Genomic DNA, 14219 nt, shown 5'->3' with positions numbered 1-14219 from the left:
CCCTTTTTTCGACACCTCCAAAAAATGGTGGTCCTAAACTCTCTTAAGAATTGTTCGATAAAAGCTCTGTATATGTGTGGTGCGGTACAAGAATCAAGGTGGGGTCGTACCAAAACATAGTGTGAACTATCAATGTGTTTACAGAACTTTTTTTTAAGAAAAATGGTCTTCTGTCTCTCGTGTGAAAAATATTCATACTTTTTTTTTCATTTTATTACATGTTTTAAAAACTTTCATTACAGAATTAGTCGAAAATTTGATTACTAGTTTATATCTTGAATTTTTCTGAAAATTCACTGGAAAATCAGAGATTTTTTTCGGATTTTGAGTCGATACCCTGATAATTGTAAATAAATAAAAAAAACCTACTAATAAACATGACGCAAGTTCAATACCTACTTTGAGACGGTAGAAGTTCCTCCAGGAACGTTAGTACAAATCAAGAAGATCGTTTCACGGGAAGGACTGTGATATAAGTATAACATCGATGCTTTGATAAAGTTTAAGTATATGCTGTAACTTTAATAACAGGAGAAATTCATAATAGCAGAGAATATATATGAATATAAGAATTGTGAAGAGGTTCAATTTACGTCCGATGGTTATACAATTTTAGTGTTCATAAATCGGTGTGGACCAACATGTTTCGATTTGGTATTCTGGTTCTGCGACACCAATTTATGGTGCGCGCAGCATAGCTTCTTATTACCTATAGTTAAAGTTTCCACCGTTTATAGGCATCCATAAATATAGCTCATATAGTATGTAAAGTAAATTGCCACATTTGTGATTTTATAAAATATTTCCTGCCCGTTTGTATATATTCCTACAATGTATATTTAGACTGGTGAGAAACAAAAGAGAGAACACTCAAATGCACTAGCAAATAATTTCCTGTGGGGCCATCGTGTAAATATTGGTTGTTTCCTTGTTTGTGCCTGTCTTAGCCGATTAGTTGACGAAGTGTACGGTTTGCAAAAACATTATATTTAATGAATTGTCGTTGGTCTTGTTATAGCACATATTCACAAAAAAAAAAGACATTTATTCTGGTACCCTGGAAACGGATGCGAAATCATAGGACATGAACACGGGTTTGGCCATGGGAGTATTCCCATCTCCAATACATAGTTAATGTGGAATAATGCACAAAAACTAAGTAGACATGAAAATAGATGTGATGATTGATGATTTTCATCAACATGATAAGCGTTACTTCAGTGGCGATTCGCTTGGTTGTTATTACCTCAGGCCATTTGCTGTATGCATTGATGATGTAGCCCGGGGTACGTTTATGACAAGGTAACCTGGACTCGAAGTGTGTAGGACACGATTCACTTATACACTCTCAACTATGACATCTTAGCTTTGACGAAAAGTAGCGACCGCAAAGCAATTCATAACAAGTGTTTTTTTTTGTTGCGAATATTACGTGTTTTGCTACTTTTTTTAAATTATTGAACAATACGTGAGATAGAGTAGTTATTGAACCATTAACGTGAAAGGCTTTCCGGAATTAGTACCCTGGATGTGTTGTTTCTGTGCAGCTTTTTGAAACTGGCCTTATACGGCGGCTCGACTGCGAAGGAATATATATAAAATATTTTCATTTTCAGACAACTCTATGGCTCGATGTGTGGCACCCGGATGCGTTAGTATTCGCGGCCTGATTCTACGCGGCGTGTGAGGTGAGATGACAATTGTCACATCACCATCACGCAACTCTCCTCACTCTATTCCTACAGTCGTTTCGGATGCCGTGAGAGGTTCATTTGATGTATGTGAGAGGATGAACAGCAAGTGACAAGGCGTTCATTCTGCTGGTTGCCAAATCTGATCAGAGATGCCACATTCGCACATGTGTTCACGAATTTGTAGACATTTAACTTTTATCATAACCTTTTATTCCTGCTGCAGGCTATTTAAAATAGTGACAAAACATTATTGATTCCATATGATAAACGAAGCTGGTCAGTATGTCAGACATTAGCACATATTTACAAATATTTCAGATTTTTATCGCATATATTTGAGAAAAAACATCTGGCATCCCAGAATTTTATTTGTTTCGCTCAGAGAGGTCAGATATTTGTTTTGCTGCAGTCAGTACCGTATCTATAGATCTGATTTAACCTGGCCTGTTGTTAGTGTATCAGGACATTCTGCCGAATTTGCAGGTATTTGATTTAGATTTGGTGAAACAGTTGATTGCATCCTGTAAAGTTTAGCATTTTTGTTTGTTTTGGTCGTAGTTGCTGCTGCTCTCTGCACTCTCAGTGTTAAATTGTTGCTCTGGCTCCGGCTCGGGCATATACCACGGCTTCTGAAATGGATATGCAGTTGGGTGACGATGACTCGCGGATAGATAGATGAAACACAAGACCCATATGATAGATATATTTTAGAGAAAATAAATAGATTTCATGAAATGAAAATAATTTCGGTGTGCTTATTCGTCCAATTGAGGAATAACAGACTCACTACCACTTTCACAAAAAAAAACAAACTACTTGCAATTTGTCTTTCGTACTGTGAAAATTGAAGATAAATTGAATTTATTGATACATATAATACCATTACTATCGATTCTATACGACCCAAAAAAACACTTATTATTCCTCTTCCTTTTTTCATTTGTTTTCATGCACTGTCGACACCTCAAGACATGTCGACGATTGTCACCTAGAAATCCCAGTTCATGTGACAATCGTCACGTATATTTGAGAGCGGGAATAAAGTGAGAGTTCATTCAAGTGAGATTTCTCACGGCATACGCCTGGTGGAATCGCGTGACATAAGTGACAATTGTCATCTCACCTCACACGCCACGCAGAATAAGGCCGTCGGTCATTGATGCCCGGGTTCGAGTCTAACTCGAATTATGAAAACATATCCCACAAATTATCATTTCATCGATTCCCGAGGGATGTGACCATTCGGATGAAATGGTTTTGATTCTTCGCACAGCAATACTAACAGCAATACTAACATGTACATTTGCTCGCTTCACTTCAGTCCAGATTGTTTCGTGCATACCGATGGCTTGGAAGAACAATATCGTCGAAAACTGATACCAACAGCTAAATTTAAACAAACCCAGATTATACAATTAATACACAAAACAGTTTATTTTTAGCTGTTCTTACTGTCAGAAAGGCCAACGATTCTCATGCCTCGGGAAATCAAAACCGGACGGCTCGCTTAAAGGTATTGATTGACATCAAGCAGGAGTTGAATCCAGTAAAATCATCCGTAAAATCCGCTGAATCGGCCCAGATTTCTGATGGGACTAAACAAGACTATCCCGAGATGAATATTCCGTCAAAGAAAATGTCTTTATCTTTCGAATGAAGTGTTTATCATACCATTTCGTTCAGTTGTTTAGGAGCTATTAACGCTCAAAATCTCGGTCTCCGGCGTAACGCTTTCGTTTTCGAAACTTTGATTTTACACCCCGGTATAGAAATGAAAGACGTAGTCCTACGTCAAAAAATTTTCGATGTCAAATGACTTCAAAATGCGTGAAACGTCGAGATCTGGTGTTATCTCGAAAAAAAAAATTGAGAGAAAATCGACCTTCTTTGAAGGTATGAAAAAAAATAATTATCGAATTTCAAAAACCGACCACGTACAATTCGTTTATTGACACAAAAAATGACCTGTGCAAAGTTTCAGCTCGATCGGACATGATTTAGGGGTGTCTCAAAGCACTCAAAGTTTTGATGCTTTGGCCTCTCAGGCTAAGACCCAAAAAGTCGATTTTCGGTCAAAATTTTTTTTCGAGATAACACCAGGGGTGACATTGCGCATTTCCAAACGAGTGATTTTTGTTCGTTTCGACCTTTTTGACATACATTTGAGCAGCTTTGCTTACGAACCCAAAAATTTTACATTTCTTTACGAGACAAATTTTGCTCTAAATCTAGTACACAGAAAATATGAACATGAAAAATATACATAATACTAAAACCATTTCGATTTGAGTTCGAATTTACTCGAAACGAGTTACTCGTTTCGAAATGCGCAATGCCACCCCAGATCTCGACGTTTTATGCATTTTTAAGACATTTGGCATCGAAAACAAAATTTCGATTTTCCAAATTTTCCTGAACGACGATTCAAACAATCAAAGGTATCAACGTCCAGCCCAATCTCAACGTCTATAAACGGATTGATGAAAATCCACGGGCAAGAGTTTTCGTACAGAGAGCATCAGAGGCAAATACATGACAATAGTATTCGATACTCTTCTAATCAACATAATTGGACTTTGAAGGGCGTTTTCCTCTTCAGGAAACTTTGTTAATGAGATCCGATCTAGATTAGAAGACGACAAAGTTACCATTCTCTATGTCCTTAAGTATTACTTTAACCAGCAAAAATTTTCATCATAAATAAAAGCCGTTTCTTCAAGAAAATTGATTATTTTAAAGTATGTTTTTACCGGTAATTTACCGGTTCATTACCGAATAAACGGCTATCGAAATTTGAGCACAGTAATGCAATCACTAACTGAGAGGAAAGTCAATTTTCATGTATCGTCTTCGAAAATGTTGGACCCTGGGCAAGAACTCAATGTTCAATTATCTCTGGAAAAGCAAGAAAGTCTCTCCACAACTCTGCGTTCGTCCCCTATAAGAGAATCAATCAATTATTCAGTCCAGATCCGCATCCGAAGCCGCCAGCACCAGAATATGACCGGGCAGGGCCAATGTAGAAATAGTATAATCGTAAGTGGCGCAAACATCCGTTCCGTGTTTTGGTTTTTGGTCCTTGAGATCGGGAGCAGCATCATCAACAGGGTGTCGAGTCAAAATAAAAAAAAAATTCCATGATATTCCCTGATTTTCCAGTAATTTTTCAGAAAAAATCCAAATGTAGACTAGTAATCTAATTCTCTAATAGTACTTAACCTGTAGTTCCTAAAACATTCAATTAACATGAAATTTAAAAACGATTGTCGATATTTTCCAATAAATGAATTGTTTGTGATTTTTAATTTAGTTAAACGACGGCTGAGAAGTGTCATAGAAGATTTTAAAAAATGGATTTACTAACACAGTTCAAAGTTATCTTGACAGAACTTTAAATACTAGTACAGAATGAGACATTTTCATTTTGATTCGGATCAATTTCATGGAACTGTTACGATTTTAACGAAATACTTTATCTTTCGGCTCCCTTCTGTGCTATTTCCAAAAATATCCACTGATACGTCCAAAATCTGTCAAATATCAAAATAATCAATAGTAAAAAGCTTCTCGAATCGTTTTCCCTGCAGTTTTTTATCGGAATCAATGATGGAAAGACCGCACGACATTTGCACGACAAATTTTGATTTTTTCGTATTTGAATCTAAACTTTTGAGTGTTTGTTGAGTGCTGAGGTTTTATTTTATCCTTTGATTTTTTCTGTAATTTTGTACATGAAAAGTTGGTCATTCTGCGATCTGTGCTCCACCATATTTGAATAATGGACACCCATTGGTGTAGTCCTACGTCTCTCCAGTTATGTCTCCGACATTATCCACTCGTTTTTTGATGTAGGACTACGTCTAACCGGAAGATATAGGGGGTGAAATGGAAATCTAGGCACTGAACAAGTAGGAAAAAATGCAAGATTTGGAACGCTTATAACTCGAGCATTTCTCAATAGATCGCAAAGGTTTTTGCATCAATTGATAGGAAATATCTACGCATCTATCATAACGAATAACATTTCATTTTTCTTGAGATAAATAATTGAATAATTGTGAAATATCAAGCATTGTCAAAATGCACTATGTGCCCATTTTTGATTGGTCCATTTTGTGCTCCTCAAATCGTACCGACCAAAACGGGCAACCAGAGCAGCAGCGAAATAGAATGAAGCACGATTGGAAAGGAAAAAGAAAAAATATGAACGAAACATTGGTCGCAGTCTCACACATGCGTAATTCTCGAGCCAGCCAGTCAGCTTAAAAATCCCCGCTCCGCTGCCGTAACGATCATTCTCATTCAAACCGTACACCACATCAGTTCGCATCACAACACATCAATAAACCAACCCAAGCAGCCATGTCTGGACATGGCAAAGGAGGAAAAGTGAAGGGAAAGGCAAAATCCCGCTCGAACCGTGTTGGTCTGGAGTTTCCCGCAAGGGTAGCTAGTCCGAGCCGGCGTTATATAGTTTCGGCCGCCGAAGTGATCGAGTTAGCTGGCAAAGCTGCTCGCGACGATAAGAAACCCCGCATTCGGAACAGAACACATTCGGTTCGGTGGACATCAAGACAACAGGCAGTTGCAGCGAGTGGCGAGTGGCAAACGCAATAGAAAAACGGCATCGGGTAGCATAAGAAAAAAGTTTGTTCTTTATACAAACTGCTTTGGTGGCAAATCCAGAACAAGGCGGCATCGAGGGCGTTCGAAATGGTTTTTTTCAAAACCACGAGTACAAAGTTTTCTAAATTGGAACCATTCCATAAAACAAGGCGCTTTTCAGGGCCATTAAACCTTCCAAAAAAGAGTTTAGGAAATACAGTTCAATGCTTTCTAAAACAAATGGTCGTGATGGACGTACATGGGGATCAAAGACAATGTAAAGATGTATTCCATGTACGGGGCTAGGTGGTGAGCCTTCATAAAAAACGCAAAAACACAACGCCAAAGGTTCTTTTCAGAACCACCAACATGTTCATAAAGAGTAAACAGTAAACTAATCCATTTTTCAGGTACATAGGTAGGTATTCACGTAGGAGAAGAAAATAAAACAATATATTTAAAATATATATTTAACAAAAGCTGTCCCCTTTGTATAGTCCTACGTCACTCCGGTTATGTCCCCGACATTACCCACCCGTCTTTTTTTCCGTGCTTTTGTTTTCCGGAAAATGACAAAAAACCGAAAAATCGTCAAACGAAAACCTACATTTATGATCCTGTAGGAGGTTCAATCCAATGGTTTTTTTCCTACATCACAATGTGTGTTCCTTTATCAAAGTAATACTGTAAGAAAGTTTACATATTCTTGCATTTTAGAAGGTTTTGTTTTTTATTAGGTTATCTGAGGTTACGCAAATATACATTGAAAATATTTCTAATACGCTATTAGTACCTTCTGAAATTTCCCGGAACTATTGCGGAAAAGGTTTCGCATTGCGCTGATGACTTAAAGTGAAGCGAATGTGTAAATAAATCGACATTTCCTGTGACGAATCGTACCCCGGAGTGGGCAAAAAACACTACACTCGACAAAAAAATAGAGGATCAAAATGCGACATCGAAAATGTTTAATGATTTTTGAAACGCTATAACTCTGTTATAAAATAATGCATTTGTCAAAGCAACAACTGGACCTTGTATAGAATATTTTCAAGTTTGCAGTGGGCAGATTTGACCATCGATTTGCGGTGCGTTCATTATTTCATGAATAATTCATGATTCAAAATTAAAGGATAAACGGATCATTCGATAGAGAATACCTCTGTAGAAAACAGTTCTACTGAAACTTTCTATGAATCAAATGAAACGAAACAATCAGGTTCATTGGATTGTTATTGTGAATATATTTTTAAAATTTATAGAAACTTTGAAAGCAAACGTTTTATCTTTTCTTGCAATGTCTTTCGTCTACAACGTATATACACATTAAATTAAAATATGTACGTACGATATCCATAAACCAGAAATTTGTAGTTTGAATATGCTGATTTTTTTGTCTTCATGTCATGATTTATATAGAAAGTACAGGCGTTTCGAAATCGCTTAGAAATTTCGACCCTTTACTCCTCAATCCTTTATCAAATGAAGATCTTTAGATATCAGTGCATAGAGACCAGTGCATCCATCTTTTCTTTTCTTGAAATTCTTCTTTCTTTCTTTTTAATTGATAAAAACAATCTTTGCATATACAATTGTTCTGTTTGTTTTTTGTGCGCTTCATAAACTCGAAAAATTCGCCACTGATGAAGCTCATATTATGACACAATATAAAATCCACTTCAAGGATTGTTGTTGCTACTGCCAACCCCTCAAAATGCTTTAAGATTTTCAGATGGAATAAACACACTTCTGAAGGAAAGCTGTGAGCAATTTTCTAATATTGAATACGTTTTCTATGTGGTAGCAAAACATTTTTTTTGCAAGTGTTCAAAAAATCGTGAACTAAAATTGTATCCGATAATGATTTTAAATCCATTTAATTTTATTCGATTGGCGTTGCTCAAGATCAATCTTTGGAATTGTGTGATGTAGATTCGAGTGCGAATTGTTCAACTGTATATTGCGCGTTTGCGTGTTGGAATCCTAGATAGCCAAAGCGTGGCAGGGTACAGTTAGTAAAATTTGAAAAAAAAAACTTAAATGGAATTTAAATTTAATGTAATCCAGTTATTTCCTCAATTATACGAATTAAATAAGCAAAAATGTCTACGTGGACAACAGGGGGAGGGGTGTGAAAATGTCCACGATTGTCCACGGAGGGGGAGGGGGGAGTATAAAATCGTGCTTTTTTCTGTCCACGTGGTATGTAGACAGCCCCTAAAGGAAATTTGGAAAAAAAACAGGAAGTGGGTTATATCTATGGTATAACCGCAAGGGTGACGTAGGACTATCGTTGATTTAGAGATCATTTGTTTGAAGTTGAATCTAAATCCATCCTGAATGAATGAATAAATAAATATTTGGGTGACTTCAAAAACGAGAGTGTTACGTTGGAGGCTCAAGGTTTTATGCATCCAATATTGGTACAAAAAACCTTGTTCTGAAGAATAATCTTCAGAAGCTTTCCTGCTAACTGCACTTGATTGACAAATCACAAAACCAAATGTATGTGGTCGCAGTATTATATGGATAGAAAACATTAAAATAAACTCGCTTGAATGTAATTTTCAATTCCAAGGGGAACTGGCAGATTATTTTTCAACAACGATCACTTCTTTTCAGGTTTCTTCTCGATAACCAGCAAACGAACAAGTTGCGCGCGTGTATGTGTGTGTGTGTGGCGGGTGCTTCGATCTCTTCCCGGGGAACCGTTTTTCGATGCTGATACTCTCTTGGTCACCTTCTCTTCTCCTTCTGATCGATCGGCTTTTCTGCGCTCCCTCACAGTCAAAACAAACTGATTGTATTTCAGGTCAGGTCAGGCCGGGTAATGAATCCCTCGATCCCTCGCCGTCCAGCTCGTCCAGCACGTTCAGCTCGTTCAGTAACGATGTTGTCTTGTCGATGTCCTCATGAAAAATGAATTGGTTTCACCACCAGAATATCGCTTAAGTATGCTTTTTGTCAGTGATTGAATCAAGAGAAGGGGTGGTTTACGATGGCAATTTGGAAGGCAAACTCGAGGGGAATGAACACTCTGAGTATGAAAATTTCGGCGACTGAGCAATAATCGATTAAAAATTATATAATTTTCGCGATACGAAACATTTTCCGTTGCACGCGCATACAATATCGGATACGAAAATATCCTACTGATGGGGAAGAATAATCTTCAGAAGCTTTCCAGCTAATTACACTTGATTGAAAAATCACAAAACCAAATGTATTTAGTTGCAGCTTTGTATGGATAGAAAACATTAAAATAAACTCTTTCGCATGAATGTATTTTTCAATTCCCAGGGGAGTTGGTAGATTATTTTTCAGCAACGATGATAGCAACGAGGGTTCCGCGCGTGTATGTATGTGTGGTGGCTGCTCCGATGTTTCAAGCGGAACCGTGGCATCACTCTCCTCCTGATGGATTCCCTTCTGGCCTAAGGTGCACAAACAGGCTCTTGGTGACACCGTTCATCAGCGCTTTCATGATAAACGAAGTTAGCTTCATCACAACAGCGACAACATGTTCCATTCGCAGTTCAATTATAACTGAGTGGATTTACGAGCGGCGCTCGCTTATATAACGATTGGTGATTTCAATAGCCTGTTTTGAAAGCGATTTTAAGACTATTGAAATAAGTTTTTGGATGAAAAAGTAACAAGTATATAACGCGTAGACATTTTATCTTTCGAATGAAGTGTTTATCAAACCATTTCGTTCAGTTGTTTAGGAGCTATTAACGCTCAAAATCTCGGTCTCCGGCGTAACGCTTTCGTTTTCGAAACTTTGATTTTACACCCCGGTATAGAAATGAAAGACGTAGTCCTACGTCAAAAAATTTTCGATGTCAAATGACTTAAAAATGCGTGAAACGTCGAGATCTGGTGTTATCTCGAAAAAAAATTGAGAGAAAATCGACCTTCTTTGAAGGTATGAAAAAAAAAATTATCGAATTTCAAAAACCGACCACGTACAATTCGTTTATTGGCACAAAAAATGACCTGTGCAAAGTTTCTCGATCGGACATGATTTAGGGGTGTCTCAAAGCACTCAAAGTTTTGATGCTTTGGCCTCTCAGGCTAAGACCCAAAAAGTCGATTTTCGGTCAAAATTTTTTTTCGAGATAACACCAGGGGTGACATTGCGCATTTCCAAACGAGTGATTTTTGTTCGTTTCGACCTTTTTGACATACATTTGAGCAGCTTTGCTTACGAACCCAAAAATTTTACATTTCTTTACGAGACAAATTTTGCTCTAAATCTAGTACACAGAAAATATGAACATGAAAAATATACATAATACTAAAACCATTTCGATTTGAGTTCGAATTTACTCGAAACGAGTTACTCGTTTCGAAATGCGCAATGCCACCCCAGATCTCGACGTTTTATGCATTTTTAAGACATTTGGCATCGAAAACAAAATTTCGATTTTCCAAATTTTCCTGAACGACGATTCAAACAATCAAAGGTATCAACGTCCAGCCCAATCTCAACGTCTATAAACGGATTGATGAAAATCCACGGGCAAGAGTTTTCGTACAGAGAGCATCAGAGGCAAATACATGACAATAGCATTCGATACTCTTCTAATCAGTATAATTGGACTTTGAAGGGCGTTTTCATCTTCAGGAAACTTTGTTAATGAGATCCGATCTAGATTAGAAGACGACAAAGTTACCATTCTCTATGTCCTTAAGTATTACTTTAACCAGCAAAAATTTTCATCATAAATAAAAGCCGTTTCTTCAAGAAAATTGTTTATTTTAAAGTATGTTTTTACCGGTAATTTACCGGTTCATTACCGAATAAACGGCTATCGAAATTTGAGCACAGTAATGCAATCACTAACTGAGAGGAAAGTCAATTTTCATGTATCGTCTTCGAAAATGTTGGACCCTGTCGGCAAGAACTCAATGTTCAATTATCTCTGAAAAAGCAAGAAAGTCTCTCCACAACTCTGCGTTCGTCCTCTATAAGAGAATCAATCAATTATTCAGTCCAGATCCGCATCCGAAGCCGCCAGCACCAGAATATGACCGGGCAGGGCCAATGTAGAAATAGTATAATCGTAAGTGGCGCAAACATCCGTTCCGTGTTTTGGTTTTTGGTCCTTAACAACTAATTTGATTTCATTTTTTTTGTTTGTTTACAACAGCAGAATGATCAATTAAAAGATGAGATCGTGTGCGATCAAACTAGTTGGGCTAGTAATTCAGTCAGTTTGAAAAATATATATATCGACTCTATGGCAGAGAGCTGCATCACTAAGCTACAGTAGAAATAGATGGGTCCTAAAACTTACGATTCGTAGGACGAATGTTCGCGTGTATGGCACATTTAAGCTGAGTAACTCTGCGTTCCTCGATTGTACAAGCGGCAAATACAAAGTACTCAGATCGTGATTTTTTTTAAATATATTTTTGGTATTACGCGTTTTGTTTGTAATTTTTACTTTTTCTTTATCTAGATTCTTAATAAACACCCATATCTAGAAGATGTATTAAACAGTACTTCTAAAGTGTCGTAAAATAGCAGCTCTTACCTCCTGAAATTTTGGGAGATTTAAAAAACTCCAGATATCTCTATGATATCTACCTAAAAAAATACATCCAATGCACAGCAAAAAGCAAATCATTCCGTTTCTCTCTCCAACAATCCCGATCCTTTCTGGCTTCTCCAGCAGCTGGTCAATTCAGTGTTTCAGTAGGGTTCAATCCACACAACCGAATTAAACCCCAAACAGCAAATTGAACTGTTATGTTCTCCGGTGGATTGCAATGCTGATAATGCTCACTCCACACAGCACCACGGTCACGATACCCAGCATAATATACACGGACGTGATCAACCAAAACGTGAACAGGTACAGCGACTTGTTACAGTATTTACCGTATGACGGATCGTAGTTGGGCTCGTAAATCTTATAGATCCAGAACGAGCCGATAATGAACCACCCTAGCATGAAACAGTTGATCAGGGTTTGTGTTGGCGATTGCCTGAGCCGTTCCAGCTCTTGCTCCTCTCGGCTCCGAACCCGCGTTGAGAGATGGAGCAGCTGTTTCAGCACCCCAAAGCCGCCCCCGACTAGCAGGAAGACTGGAATGTATTCTCCCTGTGGACAGTCGTAGAGATAAATTGAACCGAACACGATCATGGTAACCGGGATGACGATCGTGATTCCGAGGATAATTGTGCACCCAACTGCATACGAAAAAAATCGTACAATGATTAATCGAAACTAGCTTTATGGGAGTGTTTACTCACGTGTTCCCAACAGAAGTATGACAACATTTTTCAGGAAATCCAATATCCCGGTTGAAGATTTATGCGCTTCGCGCACTCGCCCGAATAGCGAGTCATAGGACGGTGGCGGTGTTTCCGGATTGATTGCTTCGTCATAGCTAGGCGGCTCACCCCGGCGGGTTCCAGTCGTGCTGCCGTGAAGAATAACTACACTACTAGCTGTGGCATTTCTACTGCCGCTCGGCGGCTGATAACGCTCCTGGAGCACATCTACACTAATCACTACCCTACTGCCACTACCGGTACTACTATTGTTACTGATGTTGATTCCCATCGCTGGAGGTTGATTGTGTAAGGGTGGCGGTGTCGGATTTGTACTCATTTGTTCTGTTCTATCTACTTCGGTGTCGTTGATATTATTGTTGTTACTGATCTGCAAAATGTACGATAATTGTGTGATATGTTGAAACTCTCGCTATCGCTAGAGGATCTATCAATTGCTTCAATCACAAACCTAATTCCCAAATAACCGAAACACACAAATAACAGCAACGGGAAAGAGAACACGAAGCTACACACTCGTCTTTCAGTTTTCTATCGACCAGTTCAATGTCGCTTCAATGAACTGATTTGCATGAAACAACAGATCGACCCCAATTGATCTCTTTTTTTTCACTACGACCCATCACGGGCAAAGAAAATTGTACACAAAGAAAACACGGAGTCCCTCCAACTTTTTATGCTCACCTGTTGAACGTAGCTATCGTCACAGATTAGAATAGCGACACCATCGTCGTCTGTATTTGTTGCCATTTAACAATCTCTACTTTTTGTTGGTCCACGTCCGACGTCCAAACAAAATACGCATCGCTTTCCTCCAATTGCTCTGCGGTTGGATCGATCAGCTCGCAAAAACGTTGGTCACGGCAGATTCTTCTTTGTCTTCGCAGCAGCGAACAGAAAACATCAAATGAGAACTGTACGACAACGAAAAACAGCAAACTATTCTCAGCGCTCAGATGAACTTCTTTAACTATTTGATTTTCTTCCAATGCACGTTGAATTACATTTTTTGGGATGATGTCATGCGATTGACGTTCGCAGATGCCAAAATTTGAAAACAAAACAGAGCAGAAACACGTTGTTGTTGTTGTTGTTGTTGTTGTATGCGGTTGCAATGCGATATCTTTTGATGCAACACGATAAGTTTGCAGCGCGGAACAGTGCGGTCGGAAAATGTTGTGATGTATCTTTTGCGACAAAAACCGTTATTTGTTTAAATTTATTTTCAAATTTATATGATCTCTCTTATTTCCGTTATAATTTTCTTTCAAGCACGAATATTACTCCATTGTGTCTGCTTTGACACTTTTTGGCATTAAATAAAATGGAATTGCTGGGTATCATCACCGTGGTACTGTGTGGAGTGAGCATTGCGATCCACCGGAGAACATAACAGTTCAATTTGCTGTTTGTGGTTTAATCTGGCTGTGTGGATCGAAATCTGCTGAAGAATGGATCGGAACTTGGAGAAGCATACGGAATTCCACAATGTCGACCATTCGGCGTGAGAGTATTACTATTGTTCGAATGTTCAATAATAGCACTAATTGCCGATATTTCTTGCTGCAAGCAGCAGAGCGTATGTGAACGGTGAGAGGCTGGAATCACCGTCA

The 14219-nt window shown here is 38.3% G+C and overlaps 1 protein-coding gene across 1 annotated transcript; it reads right to left on the bottom strand.

Annotated features, from left to right (window-relative positions):
• Nucleotides 1-519: 519 nt before the first annotated feature.
• LOC129767982 (uncharacterized) lies at nucleotides 520-13654 on the bottom strand. Its single transcript, XM_055769318.1, has 3 exons — nucleotides 13291-13654; nucleotides 12565-12976; nucleotides 520-12501 (listed from the first exon to the last, which is right to left on the bottom strand). The coding sequence occupies exons 1-3, from the start codon at nucleotides 13354-13356 to the stop codon at nucleotides 12056-12058; spliced, it is 924 nt and encodes a 307-aa protein (XP_055625293.1). The 5' UTR covers nucleotides 13357-13654; the 3' UTR covers nucleotides 520-12055.
• Between the last annotated feature and the right edge of the window lie 565 nt (nucleotides 13655-14219).

Source organism: Toxorhynchites rutilus, chromosome 2, assembly GCF_029784135.1.
Source record: "Toxorhynchites rutilus septentrionalis strain SRP chromosome 2, ASM2978413v1, whole genome shotgun sequence".
Lineage (NCBI taxonomy): Eukaryota > Metazoa > Arthropoda > Insecta > Diptera > Culicidae > Toxorhynchites > Toxorhynchites rutilus.
Note: the sequence above shows the minus strand (reverse complement) of the source record. Positions and strands in the feature narration are given on the sequence as shown.

Excerpts from the sequence above, each read along its gene's own strand:
- LOC129767982 (XM_055769318.1), bottom strand. The coding sequence starts at position 13,356 with ATGGCAACAAATACAGACGACGATGGTGTCGCTATTCTAATCTGTGAC. Across the intron at positions 12,977-13,290 it reads ACGATAGCTACGTTCAACAG|ATCAGTAACAACAATAATAT; the intron begins GTGAGCATAAAA and ends TACATTTTGCAG. Across the intron at positions 12,502-12,564 it reads CATACTTCTGTTGGGAACAC|TTGGGTGCACAATTATCCTC; the intron begins GTGAGTAAACAC and ends TTTCGTATGCAG.